Here is a 19403-nt window from a genome sequence, read left to right as displayed (position 1 = left end):
TCTTATTTCAATAACATAGGCGAGTCTTCTCCTATGATCTGTTTTTTTTTGTTTAGAATGAGCTCGTGTTTTGTTTCTGAATTCTGATGAAGTGGATTTCTCCCAACGAAACGGGCCGTAGAAGTAGGAAATCCGGTCGAATCTATTCGCAGGCCTCAGGCGCCACTCAGCCAGTGCCCAATGACTAAATTACCCTCCGAAGCCCCCAACCCACGCGCGAACTCTAGGGCCATTCTCGTCCAAATGGCGATGGCACCGCACAAGCACTTCCTTCCCCTTCCGTCCTTCGTATTCCCTTCGTACAGCCGCAAGGCGAACCGAAGCGAAGCCAACCAAAACCCCCATTCCCCTTTCCCCTCGTCGTCTCCGTCGGCGGCGTCGGACCGAACCCGAGCCCGGAGCCCTAACCCTAGGAAGCAGGCGGCGGCGGATATGGTGTACTACGCGCTGTTGGTGGGCGCGGAGCTGGACGGCCTCACCAACCTGCAGCCCCGCCGCGGCTGCGACGACCCCAACTTCCCCTACTACCTCAAGGTCCGTGTCCCCATTCCCTTCTCCTCCCTTGGCTTGATCGGCTCCGGTTCCCCTCACATCGATCGCGAAAGGCGCTGATCGCGGGGTTTGCTCGCTCGCTTCTCTGTGCTGGATCGCAGCTCAAGTGCGAGAACTGCGGGGAGGTCACCGCCAAGTCCACCTACGTCACCCTCAGCGAGCAAGTCGACCTGCCCAAAGGACACGGCACCGCTCACCTCGTCCAGAAGGTACCCACCCTCGTTCGTAAACATCACCTTCCTCCGCATACCTCTGTGGCCGGATGGATTCGGCTTCCCTCTGCTGTAATGTTGGTGTGCTTGATAAGACTGGCCCGTGAGGAGTGTTTGTTAGCATGCAAGATGGATCAATCAGCATGTTAGTATGTCTATAAGGGGCTAACATAGTTTAGATGTTTATTACTGGACACTTTTATTGCTCTGGTAGATGGAGTCTCATTTCTGCATACATCCATTTGCCTTTGTTTAGAGTACATTTGGTGAACGATTTTTCTTTGGAAAAAGTCTACTTAACCCCCCACCTATCATACTTGGTCTACTTCACCCCAAAACTATGAAACCGTCAAAACTATGAAACCGTCTGTTTTACCCCCTGAACTATCTAAAACCGTCTGCTTTATCCCCGGGTGGTTTTTCAGCGGCGGTTTTGCCACAGTAACAATCACACCGTCACCGTAGCAAACTCGCTGTTACTGTAGCAAAAGCGCCGCTGGAAAACCGCCAGGGGGTCAAACAGACGGTTTTAGATAGTTCAGGGGGTAAAACAGACGGTTTCATAGTTGGGGGGTGAAGTAGACAGTATGATAGGTGGGGGGTTAAGTAGACTTTTTCCATTTTTCTTTCCTTGGATAAAAGTAAAAGCGGCATTAGATTGGCTGTGGAGAGTTATATTTGTATACAATGGTAAACTCTGTTTAGTGTTATATATGCTTTTAAGTGAGCAAGAAATGCATTTTTTTTACAGGAAATGCTATTTTCCTGTGCTTTTTGTATTTTGATGAACGTGCAGTGCGTGTTAGTGTCGTTGATGATAATTGATATCAGCTGACTTTCTGTTAGGTTGTTTGATGAACTTGCATGGTATGAGGACAGCAAATGAGATGACTGATGATATAGTTCGTTGATATTCCTTTACTCTTCTGGATTTCCTTCTTGTATGTTATTTATTTAGTAGGCTGGGAATGGATTCAATGTGGAGTACTGATTTCATTATTAAAACTGGGGATTGAATTGGGTGGACGGGAGTCATATTTGCGTAAAAAGGCAACAACAGAGGATTGTTCATTTGTTCCTTCTCAAGGGTCATGCTATTTTGCAAACTATAGGTTGCCCATGAAAATATAATATATGCTTTTGGATTCACAAGTAATGGGGTTTCTTTTTTGTTAATATGATTTGTTGTCTTGTGAATTGTGATCATTGGCAGGGTGATGATTTTTCCATTGTCGGTTCTTTTGTGATAATATAGTTTATTAATCCCCCATGAGGTTTTTTCTACCTTTCTTTAAATATTCTACACTGAAAAAAATCTTATGATGCAAAAGTCTAGTGTCCACCGGTGAACCATAGGAAACAAGGTGCCTTTGCCACTACTCATGATGGGAAAGCACCTCACTATCTATTTTGACCTTGTGTAGGCATCTAATGCAGTTATTTTGTCTATTATGCTCATGTTCTTTACTATTGTCTTCCTTATCTCCATGGTAGAAAAATAGTTTTCTGCTCTACCTAAATTCAATGTAAGAAGTCAATAATTATGTCTTATCATCTCTGTGTTGTGCACTTATATATATATATATATATATGAATATGATTGCTATGTCTCCTTACTTGAGGTTTATCATATGCCATCAAGATGAATATGTACTATCATGAACATTTTGCATAAAACTTATTGTGTGTGAGACTATGGACATCAAATGTGACCCGATGTAAATGGTCCCATTTTTAATGCTAAAAGAACTTTTTTTCCAATTTCATTTTCCAATTATTTTATATTATTTACTGATCAAATGCAAACTATTAGCCTCAGCACTCTTTCGTGGTACTGTGCACCTTTCTATTGCTGTAGTTATGTATATGCTCATAATATGTACCAGACCTCATAATGCCATTTTTGACCTGGAAGCTTAAAAAATTCTTATTTTGTGCCTTGACAGTATATGTAGGATCCTCACCTTTTTTTGGTCAAAATAGCCTTTTTGTTCTAGCAATCCATGATTTGATTAGCGATAACAACTTTCTGAATGACTTTCTGTCCAATAATCAATTTGATATCTCGAGGTTCTTTATCTAAATTTTCTCCTTGAGGTTTCTAACAAAGGCATAAAGGAGGAAAAACTTGTTTCAATACATATAATAAGGTTCTTTGTTTAACTTTTTTCCATGAGGTTTCTAACAAAGGCGTAAAGGATAACACAAACTGTTTCAGTAATTGTGTATCGACTTTGTATATTTTGTTGTACCATGTAAGCTATGTCCTCCTGTGTATGATGTTTTGTCTTCTCTCAGTGCAAGCTTTGTGGGAGAGATGGAACAATTGTGATGATTCCTGGTCATGGGACGCCACTTACTATTGAGCGGAGCCAGAAAGAAGAGAAGACTTGTTTGATGGTGTTTGACTGCAGAGGCTATGAACCTGTTGAGTTTTCTTTTGGTGCTGGCTGGAAGACTGAATCTGTATGTTTTTTCTTGATCTTATATCATGAATGTTAATGACTGCTTACATATACCAAACCAACACATTAGTTGTAAATAATTAATCTTTTCAAAGTTATTCACACATTCTAGAATTGAGCTCTTTCTGGTATTCTATTCTATGTGAGTGTCATTTCTGTGTGCTTGATTTGTTATATTCAATACTCCATTTTCCATGTATGGCATAACTCTGGTACAATTATTTGTTTTCACATTGCACATTACTTAATACAAGGGTATATTACAGTTATCTGTTTTCACATCGTGCATTACTTAAGCATAGAAGTGTTAAAGTGTATATGTGCTTTTATTTTGAAGTGGCATAGAGTTTCCCATGTGTGTGTAGCTTGTATGGCATCTGACCTACGAATGTATTATTCTTTAAGTTGACACACCGATTCTTTATGTTCATAGTTCACACACTGATTGTCTGTCTTCTTTCTCCAAGAAGAAATAAAATGTCTTTGATTTCTTTCACAGTAACAAGTCTATGACTTGTTTTAAATTGTTTTTCCAAATCTAGAAAGTTTCACCTTTTGAACAATTGGGAGTTTGATTTAAAACCATCTTTTTGCGGATTTTAGTTTATTGCTAGTTCTGCATGTACTCAATGTCACAATTGTTTAGTTTTTGTTGTGTGATGTGCTAACAGTGTGCCATCTTTTTTAAGGTGCATGGGACTCCTTTTGAAATTGACTGCTCTGAAGGTGAATTTTCTGAGTATGATGAGAAGGGAGAGTGCCCCGTTGAGCTAAGCAAGCTGCAGTCAACATTCAAAGTGGTAAGCAGGCACTTGCTTCCTGCACCTGCAATCATGATATATTCCATATTTATCATCATTGCTATTCCTCCATGGAAGCTTGACATTATTGTAATTGACAACAGGTGAAGAAGTCTGAGAAGGGTGGCAAGACTAAATTTGTCTAGATCCAGTGACTTGGAGGCTGTCAGGTATTGGAATCGAAGGTGTATAAATGGTACATTTGGGCTAAAGGTTGTGCATAATCAGATGTCCTTTTTCTATCTGTTGATTCTGTGGATGCCGTGAACCATGTGAAGCTTTCAGTGATAGTGTCCACAGGGGCATTGCCATGAACCGATTGCTATTGTTCTATGTGGTCTGAGGCCATCCGAACTGATCTTTTTATCTTCTACTAATGCTTGAACATGCAGCTGATTTTTGTGACTTATGGCTCTGAAGACATCTCAAGGGGATATGTGCATTCTGAATTCCTAATGACGACTTGCCACTTGTCGATATGAATATGATGCAACCTTTGCTTGCTATGACTTCTAGTTTTAGGTACCGTTATTAATTAACTCACAAAAGATTTGATGCTTGTGCATTTTGGTAGAACAACAGAACAGAACAGACATCAATAGGTGTTGATTCCTCTGATCTTGATTCAGATGCTTGCTTCCATTCCTTAGTTTAGGGATCATGAGCAAAGGCCGAAGCAAGAAAGCAGGCGGTCGCAGAAATTACCCTCGCGCTGTTTTTTGCTCGATGTTGTGCCATTGTTTCCGGCAAGCGCAGACTTTGGTCGTGCGGCCATTGAAGGAGCTGTAGGAATGGGCTGACCTGCATTGGTTTCTCCTCCTCCTTCAGATGGCAGGTTCTCGAGGGCTGGTGGTGGGGCACTGTTTGTTGTCAGCAACAACACCCGTTGGTCGTATAGCCGGGCTCTGCCCTCCTGCAGCTAGGATTGGCCCATGGACGTTGCATAAAAATCGGTGTTCGGCTAGGCCTCGTTTAGTTGAGGCCAGAATCGGCGCCGCCGTAGCGCCTGCAGCTACAGTAGTTACTGTGTATTTTGTTTGTATTTGGTAATAATTGTTCAAACGTTGACTAATTAGGCTCAAAATGTTCGTCTCGCAAAGTACAACCAAACTGTGCAATTAGTTTTTAATTTCGTCAACATTTAGTACTCCATGTATGTACCGCAAGTTTGATGTGACGGGAAATCTTCTTTTTGCATAGTGCCAAAGTTTGGATTTGGGTCGAACTCAACCGGGCCTAAGTCTAGGTGACCCCGTACTGCCTTTGCCTATTGATCGAAGGCAGCGAATGCAGCTGGCTACGCTAGGTATCCTGTTCCGAAGTAAGCGCTGGCTGACTAGGATTGTCCGGTGAAGCCGGTGGCCAAAAATCAGTCCTGTCTCTCCTTTACCTTATTAGTACCTCTGGCAAAGAATGCAACTATGAGTAATGTGTTAGTTTAGGTACTTGATCAAGTATCTAATAAATACTATTCACATTTATGACTCTAAATTAATTTATTATAAAAATATGTTTCGTGATTAATTTAATAATATTTATTTAATATTATAAATATTTATATTTTTTTATTTATAATCGGTCGAACTTATACTTAAAACATGACTCTGCCGAACTTATACTAAAACATGACTCTGCTCTAGAATTACGTTCTTTAGGACAGAGGCAGTACCTACTGCGGCCGAAGGTAACTTTTCAGTGGTGGTCCGCTGTTGAGGCTTGTAGTATTCATCTGTGTTTCATTTTCATCCATTTGCAGATTTTGGTAAGCTGGGCACGTAGTGGAATACATTTCTTGCATAGAAACTATTGGAAGCGTAATGTAAAGTGTATGCCCGGTCCTCGAACTTGCGAGGGTGTAGGATCCCGGTCCTTACTTAGAAACTATGTCATTTTGAAACTTAAACTCAGTTTGGGTTTCCTGTACGTCCAAATATCAGCTCCATCTCTCCTCTCTACGACGACGACCGACCCTGCTGCTGTGCCTACGCGCGCACGCCATCTCTATCGCAGGTCCGCCGCCATCACCTGGCCACGCTCACCGCCCGCGAGCCCCATGCACTGCGCCCGCTGTTTGTGCGCCCCTTCAGGTCGCCGTCCGCACGCCGCGCGGTGCCGCCATCTGACCCGCTCTCTTCCACGGGTTCTGGCCACCACCTGTACTGCTGATGGTGCCCAGGCTCTCTGAGGCGAGGAGTCCATGGCGGTGATGGGGCCAAGGAGCCACGACGATGGCGACGAAGCAGAGCGCGTACTACAACATGCACTGGTTGATGGAGCGATGGCATTATTGAGTGCAGCGCCGTGACGACCCTCCTGGACGACACCGGCGAGAGTGACACGAGCTCGGCCTTCCACCACACTCTGCCGCCGTGACTTATCCTTCACGGACTGCCGCAGAAGCAAGAACCTCTCAATCCAGTGCCAAATCGGTTTCTACCATACGAAATTGCCCTCGTGCTCCTCGATTTGAGTCCCTACTAGCCTGAACAGTGTTCTTCCATGCGATTCAGACATGGAACTGAACCTCAATACAGAATAGCACAGGAACTGCAGGACTGCAGTTGAAGTGTAGGAGGCGTGAGCTTCTTGATGGATGCGATTAGCCATCATCCTATACTCGTATCGTATTGGTGACTTGGTGCTTGATTTGGTTCGTGTTCTCGTTTGTCTGAAGGTTGAAGAAGAGGAGGAAAGGGAAAGGGAAAGGGAAAGGGAAAGGGAAAGAAAAGAAGCAAGGAAGGTTGGGAGCAGCCGGTGGCAGTTCATGTGCCCACCGAGCGCCTGCCCGCACGCGAACACAGCATCGCATGACGAGCAGTCGTGCGCCGGCCTCCTCGCTGTTGCGTTGGTCGCCCGACGCGAAACGGGTGCCTCGGGGCTGATGTGTCCCCCCTGAACGGACGGCTCGGATGAAAGAACGGAACGCTCATCAGATGAAATTAGAAAGGCTGTGCGTAAGGAGTAATGTGCGTAAGGCTAGTCTCAATGGGTTTCATCAGAGTTTTATGGGCATTAAATAGGCTGATGTAGCACCGTATTGATGAAGAGAGAGATGATAAGAGTTTCATGAGAGTAGAGAGAGTTTCATGGGGATGAAACTCTCTTGTACTATTTCCAAAATACAGATACATTAGTAACAGGGCCATAAAATCCCCACTGAGACTGGCCTAATAAAAGTAACGGTGACGAATGAAGTGTGCCGTGAACTACAGTAACAAACGGTTTGAATAAAGTCTTCAGCGCGAAGGCGGACATGTAACAGCTTGTACTCACAGTTGCTGCCCAACGCAGAAAGATAGTTTTCAGATTAAAAATGATTAAGTCCGCTTTTAGCCCCTCAACTCTCATATCGGTCTAATTTTGACCCTCAAGTACAAAACCGTCTGGTCTGGACATCGGAACTTTCAAACCCGTTCAGTTTAAGCCCCTCGACGCGATTGAGGCGGTTTGCGCTGACGTGTTCCCGGTTTTGACTGGCCACACTGGCGTTGACGGACACGTAGGATCACCGCGCGGGTCAAAACACGAGCCGGCCCGCTCAGCTCTGTCTCTCCCTCTCAGTTCCTCTCCCCCGAACCCTAGACGCCACCGCCGCCTCCATCGCCGTAGCCGCTACCGCATCCGATCCTCCGGTGCCTCCGCGTCCGCAGTCTCCCCTCCGCCTGGGAGTCCTCCGCCGTCGCCGTCGCCTTCGCAGTCGTATGGGCTTGGAATGATTGAAACGAACACGCTCAGGTACGATTGAATCCTTCTGCATTTCTGGATGTAGGGATGGAAGTACTCTTAGGTTAGTTACCTCGGATCCGTAGTCCTAAGACTGTACTATCTGTTATAGGAATGGACCATTTGAAATTTCTTTGTGTTCGATTTCACTTTGGTGGCGAGTTTTTCAATGATGGGAAGAAGCTTCATTATCTAGGTGGAAATGAGGAGATGTCATTCATTGAGCGTGGCAAAATATATTTGCCTGAAGTAATTGGACATCTTAAAGACCATTACAATGCTTCAGAGCATGTTCTTCTCCATTGGTTGTTCCCTGGCAAGGATTTACTAAATGGGCTTAGAGTTTTGGTAGATGACAAGGCTTGTTTGGACATGTCTGAATGTGTTACTAATAGAGGGGTTGCAGATGTATTTGTTGAGCTTATTGAAGTGAAAGCTGATGGCATGGAGACTGAGGAGGAAGAGGATGGGGAGGACTAGTGTAGTGACTAGGAGGAAGATGCCCAAATAAAGAGTGAAAAGGCAGATAGTGAAAGCATTGGGATGGAAACACCTCATGAAGACAATGTGGTGGTTGAGGATTTGGTTATAATGAACATGCCATCACCAGAACAAGTGAAGAAGGACATATGTCATAGCTAGTGGATTCTGCCATGCTATCAGCAATGGCAATAATTGCTATGAAGTAACCTACTAGGATCATAGATTCACTGTGAATTTGGATGAGAGAACTTGCTCCTGTAGGTTCTGGCAGTTGTCTAGTTTGCCCTGCCCTCATGCTATTTCTTGCATCTACTATGCATCTAGGCCTTTAGAAGAATTCATAGCCAAGTGTTATTCAGTTAAGGAGTACAACAAGACATATGCACATTGCCTGCAACCAGTGGAAGGCAAGGCCTTCTAGCCAGTATCAAATAGAGAAAAGCCATTGCCTCCCAGGTATGTAAATATGCCTGAAAGACCAAAGAAGGAGAGAAAAAAGCAAGATGGGGAGAAGAAGAAGCCACCTCAGGGTAAGCTATCCAAGAAAGGTATCTATAAGGTGCAGAGTATGTAAAGGGATTGGACACAACAGGACAACTTGTAGCAGGAGGACAGGTTCTGGTAATGCAAGTGGTGGTGCTTCACAGTCTGGTAATGTAAGTGGTGGTGCTTCACAGTCTGTGAGAGGAGGTGATGGTGCTTCACAGTCTGGTAGAGGAGGCTCATCAAAAAGGAAGTCAAGCCCTTCATCTACTGCGGCTAGTAGCAAAAGACACTGCAATGTAAGTTTAACTGCTTATTCCATGTGGTCATCCTTAATAGTAATATACTTTCTTTGTCTTAGCTATATACTTCCTTTATCTTGTAGGATGGGCAAAAAGCTATGAAGTCATCAGCAAGAGTGAAGACAACGCTGAAGGAAGGGGCTCGGGCTAAGGTCGCCCTAGAGGCGACTATACCAGGGATGTCTAGAAAGCACAGTAAAGCAAGCCTCCAAGTTTTAGGTGCTTCTACCTCTAGGGTTGTTGTGTCAGCTGCAGGACCAGCCAAGCAGATTTATCCAGAGGAAGGAAGACCAAGTGCAGCTGATCACAAGGGAACCACTCCTTCTACCTTACTGCTGACAGGCCCAAATCCTTGAGCCCATGTGTGTGTCTGTGTCTTATCTATGCTATCTGGAACTATTGTAATGAACTTGGATCTGTCTTTTCTATGCTATCTGGAACTATTGTAATGAACTACTGTAATGAACTTGGTTCTATCCTTCTACCTTACTTCATGAGTCTGTGTGTGTGCAACCTGAACTATTGTAATGAACTTGAATCTGTGTTAATCACTGAATAACATGTGTTGTATGGATCACTGGTTACACATATAAAAGGATTCATACATGGTCCTGAGCATTTCACTGGTTGCACATATAAAATTTGACAAAGCTCACTGGTTACACATATAAAAGGATTCATGCAACCATATTTCACTAAAACATTAGGACATGAGCATTAACCTGATACTTATACATGGTCCTAAGCATTATGCTCATGCATTAAGCTGATACACAACCCATAATAGAACCTGAATAGGTTTTCAGTACCAACATGGATCATACTAACTACAACTACAACTAGACCAAGGCTAACACCGCATTGACTTACATGATCCAAGCCATCCAAGAAGCAGCCACTAATCCTACACACACAAATAGAGCACCAAACAAGAACTTCCTCTCCTTCTCTAATGTCCCTATCCTCACCTCTAACTCAACTCTAGATTCAGCTCCCAACTGCAATTCAGCTTGCATAATGGCCACATCTCTCCTAGCTGCAACAAACATGGCCCCTCTGTCTTCATTGTACCTGACAACGCCTTCTAGCTCAAGCTGCAGTCTTTGATTCTCCCTTGTTGTGCCTTTCAGCTGAAGCTGCAGTCCTTGATTCTCCCTTGTTGCGCCTTCCAAGAGTCTTGCAGTCTCTATTCTTGCATCTTCCAAACTCTGTTCAGCTACTCCAGTTGCACGCTTTCAGTACTTCACTGCATCTCGCAAATCAAGCAAAAGTTGCTTCTTGAAACTACTGTTTGGCGGATCCACACAATTATAAAAGTCGCAACCACCATCCTATCAAACAAACCAATAACCAACAAATCAGAGACACACTCAATCACTGATGCATCTACATACTATGAATCACGAAGAGAACAACTTACACGAGCCCGTGCACACTTCAGATACCGCAATCCTGGGTTCAAATCACTCCAAGATATGAACCTAGCAGCTTTTGCACCGCATTTGCATAGCACAGCTGGGGTATACTCTAGTGGTCCTTCACGATAGGGGATGGGTGAGGATGAATCACCATGGGAATCGCCATGGCGACGCCATCGTGACTCTTGGGTCCCCAAACTTCGGTTGGACCCGCTTGAGGTCGCCATGGCGGCGGAGGACTCCCAGGCGGATGGGAGACTGCGGACGTGGAGGCACCGGAGGAGAGGATGCGGTAGCGGCTACGGCGATGGAGGCGGCGGCGGCGTCTAGAGTTCGGGGGATAGGAACTGAGAGGGAGAGACAGAGCTGAACGGGCCGGCTCATGTTTTTTAACCCGCACGATGATCCTTCGTGTCCGTCAACGCCAGCGTGGCCAGTCAAAACCGGGAACACGTCAACGCAAACCACCTCAATCGCGCCGAGGGGCTTAAACTGAACGTGTTTGAAAGTTCTGGTGCCCAGACCAGACAATTTTGTATTTAGAGGTTAAAATTAGACCGACATGAGAGTTGAGGGATCAAAAGTGGACTTAATCCGTTCAAAAACGGATGAGCGGGTGGCATGGATGAAAGCATGAGACATTCGGCTGCTGCGGTAGATGGTGAGGGTAGTCCACATCCCGATCGCATCGAGGGCGCTGGCATGGCAGATTCAGTTCGTGATAGTCAGCAGGTCATCCCTGCATCCCTAGAGCTAACAGGTAATGCAACTGGGAGCACATCGAATGGAGATATGAGTAGGGATCCATCGCCGCCCGGACATGATGTTCTCACTTCCCTCTCGTTCAAGAAAAGGTGAATCTGTTTACATTTGAATCCATCGTACTCTATCTGATGCTCAAAAGATCGATAGAGTTTGGGATATAGTAGATCTGTGATTTTAAAGATTTTTTGGCAGGAAACGAGGGAAGGAGGGGCCAGACGCGTGCTTGGCGCCAACAGCTAACAGCGCGATTACTCGAGCAATAGCAACAGCCAAGGACAGGGAGGGTGAGCCTATATTCTACCCCTACGAAGGGACAACATTCAGTTCATATGAAGAAGCAAAGGAGTTCTACAACCTATATTCTTGGGAGATCGGATTCGGAATAAGGGAATCACGGTCGAAGAAAAATGGGAACAATTACACAACTAGGAAAGACATAGTGTGCTCCTGTGAGGTATGCATACAACTATGGCCTTATTCTGGGATGAAGTATACGAAGAAGGCTCAATGGTAGAATTTTTGGCTAATTATCTTCATGCTTGCAGGGTTTCTGCAAAAAACCCAAGAGCACCTTCAGCGAGATCAGGATGCAAAGCAATGTTGCGCCTGCATCGAACTGAGAACCATTCATGGATAGTCACTAGAATTATTTCTGAACACAATCATGCACTTTCATCGACATGTGGTGAGAAGAAGCAGTGGGGGTCCCATGGATACGTAGACCCAATGACAAAGGAGTTTATAAAGAGGTTGAGGAGAAATAATGTTGCACTGGGGCGTGTCTGCAGCATAATTGGGGTGCTCTCAGCAGAGTCTGTAGTGCCAATCAGAAAACAATCAGTTAAAAGCCTCTGTGCAAGGATGGCACAAGAAGATATACAAGACGATATGAAGAATACTATGGAGGTCTTGGGGGAGATGAAGGAGGCAGACCCTGAAATGGAAGTCAGGTTCAAGACAGATCCAGATGGCAGAATTGAGTCGATGTTATGGTGCACTGGGAAAATAAAATCGATTACAGGCACTTTGGGGATGTAGTTACTTTTGACACTACTTATCGAACCAACCTGTACAACTTGCCTTTTGGGATTTTTGTTGGGGTGAACAACCACTACCAATCAATAATATTTGGTGGTGTGCTCCTAAATCACGAAAGAACTGAAGACTTCGAATGGACATTTAGAAACTTCGTCGAGATAATGGACGGAAAACAGCCGCAAACTATACTGACAGGTCAGATTTTCGTTCCAATTGTATGTGTTCTAGTTCTGAAGATGATTGGACTAAATGCTATACACCATAGTTGTCAATCTTCCAGAACACAGTCTAAGATATGCCCTGAAAATATGTTGGCTGTAACTGAATTTGTTTATAACTCTATGCAGATCAAGGCCAGGGGATGGCAGGAAGTGCAAGGTGGCCTGGACCAAAGTTTGTCGACCGACGTGCCTGGGTGGCCTCGCTATCCTTGATCTGCGCTTCTTTGGTTTCGCTCTCAGGTTACAATGGGAATGGCTCAGCAGGACGGCGCAGGGGAGCTGCTGGGCATCGTTGCCATCAAAGGCGGAGAAGACTGTGGCGGCGATGGCCGCCGTCAGCATGTCGGTGATCCTGGGAGATGGGTGCTTGACCAGACTGTGGACGGACAGCTGGGCGCAGGTCGGGCCGCTATGTCGCTTTGCTCCAAATTTGTACGCGGCGATCTCCGCCTCAGGGAAGAAGAGGTCGGTGAGGGACAGCTTGCTTCAGAACCGCTGGGCGTGCGACATTGTGGGCGCGCCCACCACTCAGGTGTTGTGCCAATACCTCCATGTATGGGAGCTGTTGCGCGGTGTGGTGCTTGATCCCGTGCAAGCGGACCGCTTCGTCTGGAAAATGGACGTCCAGTGGGAAGTACTCGGCGTCGTCCACCTACCGAGCCTTCTTTGCTGGCTCGACGTCGCTGTTGGGCTCCAGCGAACTGTGGAAGACAAACGCACCGCCTCGCGTCAAGTTCTTCTTCTGGCTCGCGCTCCACCGTCGCTTATGGACCGCCGAGCGGCGCAAGAGGCATGGTCTGCAGGACGACGATGCCTGCGTCCGCTGTGGCCAAGCACCAGAGACAGTCGACCACCTATTTCTGGGATGCGTGCTCACCAGAGAGCTCTGGTTCTCCTTGCTTGGCTCCAGTTGGCCTGACGGCGCCGATGCCTGAAGGCGCAGATGACCTGGGATCTTGGTGGCTTCGGCAGCGGCGGAGGTTGGACAACGATGCACGGCCACCGTTCGACTCCCTGATGTTGCTCATTTCGTGGGCCATTTGGAAGGAACGGAACAATAGGACTTTCTCCAGAACGGTGGCAGGAACTCAAGAGCTCTTCAGGAAGGTCGTGCAGGAGGCTGAAGACTGGGTGCAGGCAGGCTTCAAGACGCTCGCCGTGGTCTGTCCGATTTGGTCGCAAAACACCGTTTTTATGTAATAGGACATGTGCTTTCCCAGTAGTTAGGTGTTTGCGCTGATCTACGAAGGCTACTCGCCAACGTAACTGCGTGCTGTGTTTTAACAAACTAACTTCCTCTTAATGAAAAAACAGGTGAATGGCCCGATCACGAAAAAAAATTAATGATCTACCAAAGCTAATCTCAAGCTACCAAGTTTAGCAAAACAGGCACATCATTGGTCCAAATAAAATCATATTCTTCTACTACCTCACTCCTGCATTTCAAACGCTCATTCCTATAAAATTCTTGTGTTTTTCTATTCCTTTGTTTTATCACCACATCCCTTTCCTATTCCTGTATTTTCTCTCATTCCTACATTTTTTATTCCTCCGTTCCAAAGGCCCTAAAGTTTTACACAGAATGTCGGCCGCCCTGCTAGCGAGATTCATGCAGGTGCAAGCCAGCATGGAGTACATGAAAGCTTAATAGCCAAACTATTGTGCGACCTCCGCGCCAACAGAACTGCCAGGTCCGAGAAGCCGGCATGCATCCATTCTTCAAGCTCGTCGACGATGCTCTTGCCCAGCTGAACTGGGGTCTTGGTCGTGTTTCTGAAAACTCTGGCGTTCCTCTCTTTCCAAAGTAGGAGCGTAGTCCTCCATGGTACGGAGCACGACGTCGCCATGGTAGTAGGGGACGATGGACACCATGCGCGGCTCGTAGGCAGTCGGTTTGCTCGAGCGGACGTAGGCGGGGACGCGGAAGATGGTGAACGGCTGATCCATCCACTGCGGCAACTGTTCTCGCAGGGTGCTCAGCTTCGCCTCCACTGAAGCTTCCAACGACGTCATGCTCGCCATGGCGATAGGCGAGGAGGGAAATAAAAACGGCAGGCAATGAGACAAATACCTCGTTCAGGTTCAGCTCACCGCCGGGCCACCAGACTCGAGGTCAAGCTAAGGAGGAAGAAAGCCCCGAGCTGTTTCCCTGGCCCTGTCCTTGTCCTAACAACACGCGGGGGTTTTTTTCCCCGAGAACGTGATTAGCACGTGTTTGCACTCGGGAATCTTTCAATGCAAGCGAGAGCAAAAGCGGCAAGACAAGTAGATAGACTGGTCTGTGCGCGATATGAAAGTAATTACAGCATCATCCATCACTTACGATGCAACTTCCTCCTCTGTTCTTTGCACTGCAGAGAATGGAACCACGGATCGGCATGTGGATGATGCCTACGAAAAACTGGACTGATGTATCTTACGTACGGCACCATCCAATAGGCGGGAGACAGAACAGATTCTTTTTTTTTTTTTTGAAACTCAGAACAGATTATTGCTAGAAGCCTAGAATTAGTAGACAGGCTATTCACCAGGCATTCCTAGAACCATGTTGGTTTGGGATACCCAACCCAACACATATCGCGTACTCTCTTGAAATATAAGACATTCAAATATTTATTCCAAACTATAAGAGATGATAGAGGTGAAATAACCGTGCTCCAACTTAATTTTGAAAACAATCATTGTATACATGCTCCCTCCATCCCAAATAAATCAATTCATAGAATCTGTGTCAGTTAAATTATCTTAAATTTGACTAACTTTATATGAAAGGGTAACAATATATATAACATAAAATAAGCACATTATGAAAATATATTATATCGTATATCTGATGATACTAATTTGATGTCATAAATCTTGGCAAGTTTTTCTAGAAATTCAGTCAGAGTTTAAAAAGTTTGACTCAAAATAACTTTAGGAATCTATTTATCAGGGAGAGGGAGTACATAACATAACATTATTGTATCACCCACTTAAATACGATGATCACAAATTTCACAACATATCCTCTCCTCGCGATTAAGAGCTACCTCCTAGTACTAGCTTTCTCCTCGCGGTTAAGAGCAAGCTACCTACTACTTACTAAATTTCTAGACTAGCTTTACTATACAATTTCTGTTCGCTTGAACTTATCCATCTCTCACAACAAACAAATCAGCAAACAAGACCTTAGTATATAATATGTGCCTAGTACTAGAATTGCTAGGATAATATTAGGTCGGAGTATACCACATACGACCCTGTATTAAGCAGAACGCAAATGCCATGAAAGCAAACACCTCAACGCCCATGGGTCTCCCGTATATAAATGATAATATAAAATGAGGCTTTCACCCGGCCTCTTATCGGGCTTAAAAAAATGCAGTAACATTCAACGCCCATGGGTCTCCGGTATATAAATGATCATATAAAATGAGGCTTTCACCTGGCCTCTTATCGGGCTTGAATTTTTTTTTAAAATGCAGTAACATTCTCAAATATGCTTGCTTACTTATTGCCTATCCGTTCAGTTTTTCTTTCAAATAAAAACCAATCAGATATACAAAACTCTGCTTCACGGCCTGAACATGTTTACTCACACTGACACATTCGATACCATACAAGCACATCCTACAGAAATATTAATCTAAAAAGAAAAGGAAATTGAAAAGAAAAACACAAAATCATGATATAAGAAAAAAAATATCACAGCTGCCTTCCTCTTCGTCCTGGTTACAGTAGAAAACTACTGTCCAATGCAAAGCAATCCTCTAGTGCACGAACTTGAAATATAGGATCACAAGGATAGCCAAGACAAGGACTGCTATGATGAGACCGATGATCCACTTGTTTCTATCCGTTCTCCTCATCATGCCTCCGATGATCCTCCTGCTCTTGCCAACATTGTTATCCACCTCATCCAACTGCAGTTCCAAATAAGGATTACACAACACGGGGTTAAATAGGAAACAGGAGATTTGAACCAAACAGACAGCAACCGCACGTTGGTAATTGTGGATACCAGTTATTGTATTTAACTGGTGTATGGCAGCATGGACTCTGGCATCAACTATTGCCCATATTTGTTTGAACATAAACTATGGACTACGAGTTGGTAGTGAAGAACAAGCTATACTGTGTTTTTCTAATCCAAGTTGATGCATTAGATGATCTGATAACCATCGAAACTTGGTGACGTCCGGTTCAATTAATAATAAGTTTATATTAATATCCATCTATCTATTATCTATGCAAGTCATCCCCACTCAGCAATTAATTACTCTAAAGACTCCATATTGATAGGGCTCAGTGTTTCAGGCATGTGCCCCTGCAGTGGTATGTATGTCTTTAGGCATGTGAAAATAGGTTCACTTAATGAACATGTGCAATGCTTATCAATTACATCAGTCACAAGTACCATAAAAATGGAAGGGGGGGGGGGGGGCACTCTATGGAATTAAAAGTAAGTCTATGCATGACAAGAAATGAAAAACATTGAAGAGTTATTAAAACTCAGCCAATATAGATACTACGGATAACCAGGAAAAAGAACTGTTGAAGATAGTAGGTCAGGCTCTACACTATCTCCTTTAATGTTTGCTGACACCAAAAGGCATAATAAACATAATTATCCACATAAAACTTGTATGCATAACATTTTTTAAACAGTAGACTATGGAAAGCTACATTTCATCTAATCAGAAACAGAATAAGATAGAGAGAAACTTGCGACTTGTGAGTGATTTCCTTTCAACAAATTGCATAGTACTGGAGGTTTAAGATAATTTAATTTAAAACAAAACTAAATGGCACACAAAAACCAAAACAATTAGTTCAAACCGGCAGAATTAGAAAAACAGATACTTACTACATCATGAGCACGCAAGAGAGATTGGCGCTGTTGATTCAGGTCATGCAAGATGGAGACACCAAGATCTTCAGTCTCCAGCATAGTTTTATGGCTATCTCTGAGCCTATCAGTTGTTCGGTTCTGTCTCTCGGTTGCCCTGAGCAATCTTGACCTTTGATCAGCAGAGACCTGTGTGATCATCAAAAAACAACATTAGACTCTCATGGAGACCGTCAACTTTTTATTTGCAGGTTGAAGGATAAACCCATGTAACTAACAAATAAACAAATCTAAGATTGATGATGAATCAGAAATATGTGCGTGCAAAAGGACAAGGGCCTCATACTTCATCAGAATATGAATGTTGCCAGATTGATATGGTTAGACCCTAGCCAAATGGATTCTGGACAGCATATGCCATAGCATGAAGGACACATTACTATCACCTTGCAGGCATTATTGATAGCTTTGGCTTATCCATGCTACAGGGGTAGTATTTAGAATTTTCTAGATTGGTATAGAGCTGCCTCAACAAAAATTGATTGATATTTTCGATGAACAAAATGGGAAAACATGTGCTTCGCCATTCAGAGTGTGTTTATGATGAAATGTGAATTCATTCACTATAAGTCCATGAAACAACCAAAGAACACATCCTGACATTAGCTACTCATGCAAGGCATTGCTTTTGTCCCAACTAGCTCCACATCTGTAATTTGGAAGGTTCAATGCTTCCACTCACTGCAGTACTGAGAGGAGCCATAGACACTTGTATCCTGATCACAGAGCTAAAATCCCAGAACTTAAGCCAAATTAACACCAACCAAACAGGTATGTTTATGTGTCATTTCTGACAAATAACCAATAGAAAATGATGGTTCAGATATAGACATGCCTTGCACAACCTTGTTAACAAACCAAAAAGAGCATGATTCACTCCAGATGAGAATGATCCATGAATCCAGAAAAAGGTAACATACCCCCAATGCATCTGCCATTCCTGACTCCAACAACTCCTCCCTCACCCCCTGCTGTGCATTACCACTGGTAATCCTCTTCAGCGCTCCCTTGAGGTTATTAAGATCTGACTTGTACTCCCTGATCTTTGCTAGGAGCCCAGCTCTAATGCTCGGTTGGAGATTCCTTGCTTCGAGATCCATCTTCCTTATCTGAAAACAAAACAACATTACCAATATACAATAGTACATGTCTTGCGCCAGACGAGAAAACTTTCATTTGATCACTGCTTAGGTGCTTAGCCTGATCTTAAAAGAAGGAAACGTCCCTAAATTTACACAATTATGTAATCCGTAGAATTGAAATTCTTCCACGATCGATACAAAATACAGCTCTCAAGAAGGATCTTTCCTTGTTTTTTTTTCCCTACCTACAGCTGTATAATTCCAAAGCCAAATCCAGTGCGATTTCGTGAGGGTGGTGTATCCTTCGGCTACTTGGTAACAAGGACGAATCGGCATGTTTAATAAAACAAACAACAAAACAAAAAAAAGGAGAGGCGAGGGGATACCAGTGCCTCAGCGCCATCGATGCCGGATTGGATCTCCGCCGCCTTCTGCTTCAACTTCTCTGCGCGACCAAAAATCCAATGAATAGACGATTCGGAGGGGGGGACAACCGAGATTGCAAGATTTGGGAAGGGTGGGGGATTACCTCCTTGTAGGGCGGCGGCGGCGGTGCATTTGCGGGTGAGGGAGGCGGACGCCTCGCAGTACTGGCGCTCATAGCCCTCGAACACCTCGCTCATGGCGCCCAGAATTCGATCCCAATCACCGTCTGGCTAAACCCTCGAAACTTTCTCTGGAGCGATCGCGTCGAGAGGAGTCGAGTCGAAGCAAGGAAGAAATGGGGAAGGACACAAGTAGTCGATGGTTTCTGGTGGTGGGGCTAGCCTTCCTCGCCTCGCCTCGCCTCGCGCCCTCGCCTCTCTAGCGCGGCCAACAAAAAAAAGCTTTACCCAGGACAGCCAAATTGGCTCGCTCCCAAGGGCAAGGTAAATCTTGCCCACACAGGTCCCAAGGTGGCAAAGGTGTTTTTATTAGACATCTAATTATGGTATCCGTGCAGATCAATCGAGCTAAAGTTTAATCAA

The 19403-nt window shown here is 44.6% G+C and overlaps 2 protein-coding genes and 1 pseudogene across 3 annotated transcripts; 1 reads left to right on the top strand and 2 right to left on the bottom strand.

Annotated features, from left to right (window-relative positions):
• Positions 1–50: 50 nt before the first annotated feature.
• LOC136456134 (uncharacterized) lies at positions 51–4485 on the top strand. 2 transcript variants are annotated; one of them, XM_066455916.1, is made up of 5 exons: positions 51–534; positions 654–761; positions 3063–3191; positions 3919–4029; positions 4134–4485. In XM_066455916.1, the coding sequence occupies exons 1-5, from the start codon at positions 181–183 to the stop codon at positions 4173–4175; spliced, it is 744 nt and encodes a 247-aa protein (XP_066312013.1). In that variant the 5' UTR covers positions 51–180; the 3' UTR covers positions 4176–4485. The 2 variants fall into 2 exon arrangements, with proteins under 2 accessions (XP_066312013.1, XP_066312012.1); XM_066455915.1 differs by having other exon boundaries at positions 188–534; positions 3063–3230.
• A 5276-nt stretch (positions 4486–9761) lies between these two features.
• LOC136460692 (uncharacterized) lies at positions 9762–10665 on the bottom strand (annotated as a pseudogene).
• Positions 10666–15934: 5269 nt separating this feature from the next.
• On the bottom strand, positions 15935–19251 carry LOC136458372 (vesicle transport v-SNARE 13-like). Its single transcript, XM_066458317.1, has 5 exons — positions 18965–19251; positions 18822–18880; positions 18274–18462; positions 17312–17482; positions 15935–16367 (listed from the first exon to the last, which is right to left on the bottom strand). The coding sequence occupies exons 1-5, from the start codon at positions 19056–19058 to the stop codon at positions 16215–16217; spliced, it is 666 nt and encodes a 221-aa protein (XP_066314414.1). The 5' UTR covers positions 19059–19251; the 3' UTR covers positions 15935–16214.
• Positions 19252–19403: the final 152 nt, after the last annotated feature.

Source organism: Miscanthus floridulus, chromosome 6 (assembly GCF_019320115.1).
Source record: "Miscanthus floridulus cultivar M001 chromosome 6, ASM1932011v1, whole genome shotgun sequence".
Lineage (NCBI taxonomy): Eukaryota > Viridiplantae > Streptophyta > Magnoliopsida > Poales > Poaceae > Miscanthus > Miscanthus floridulus.
This window is presented reverse-complemented; position numbering and strand designations above follow the sequence as displayed.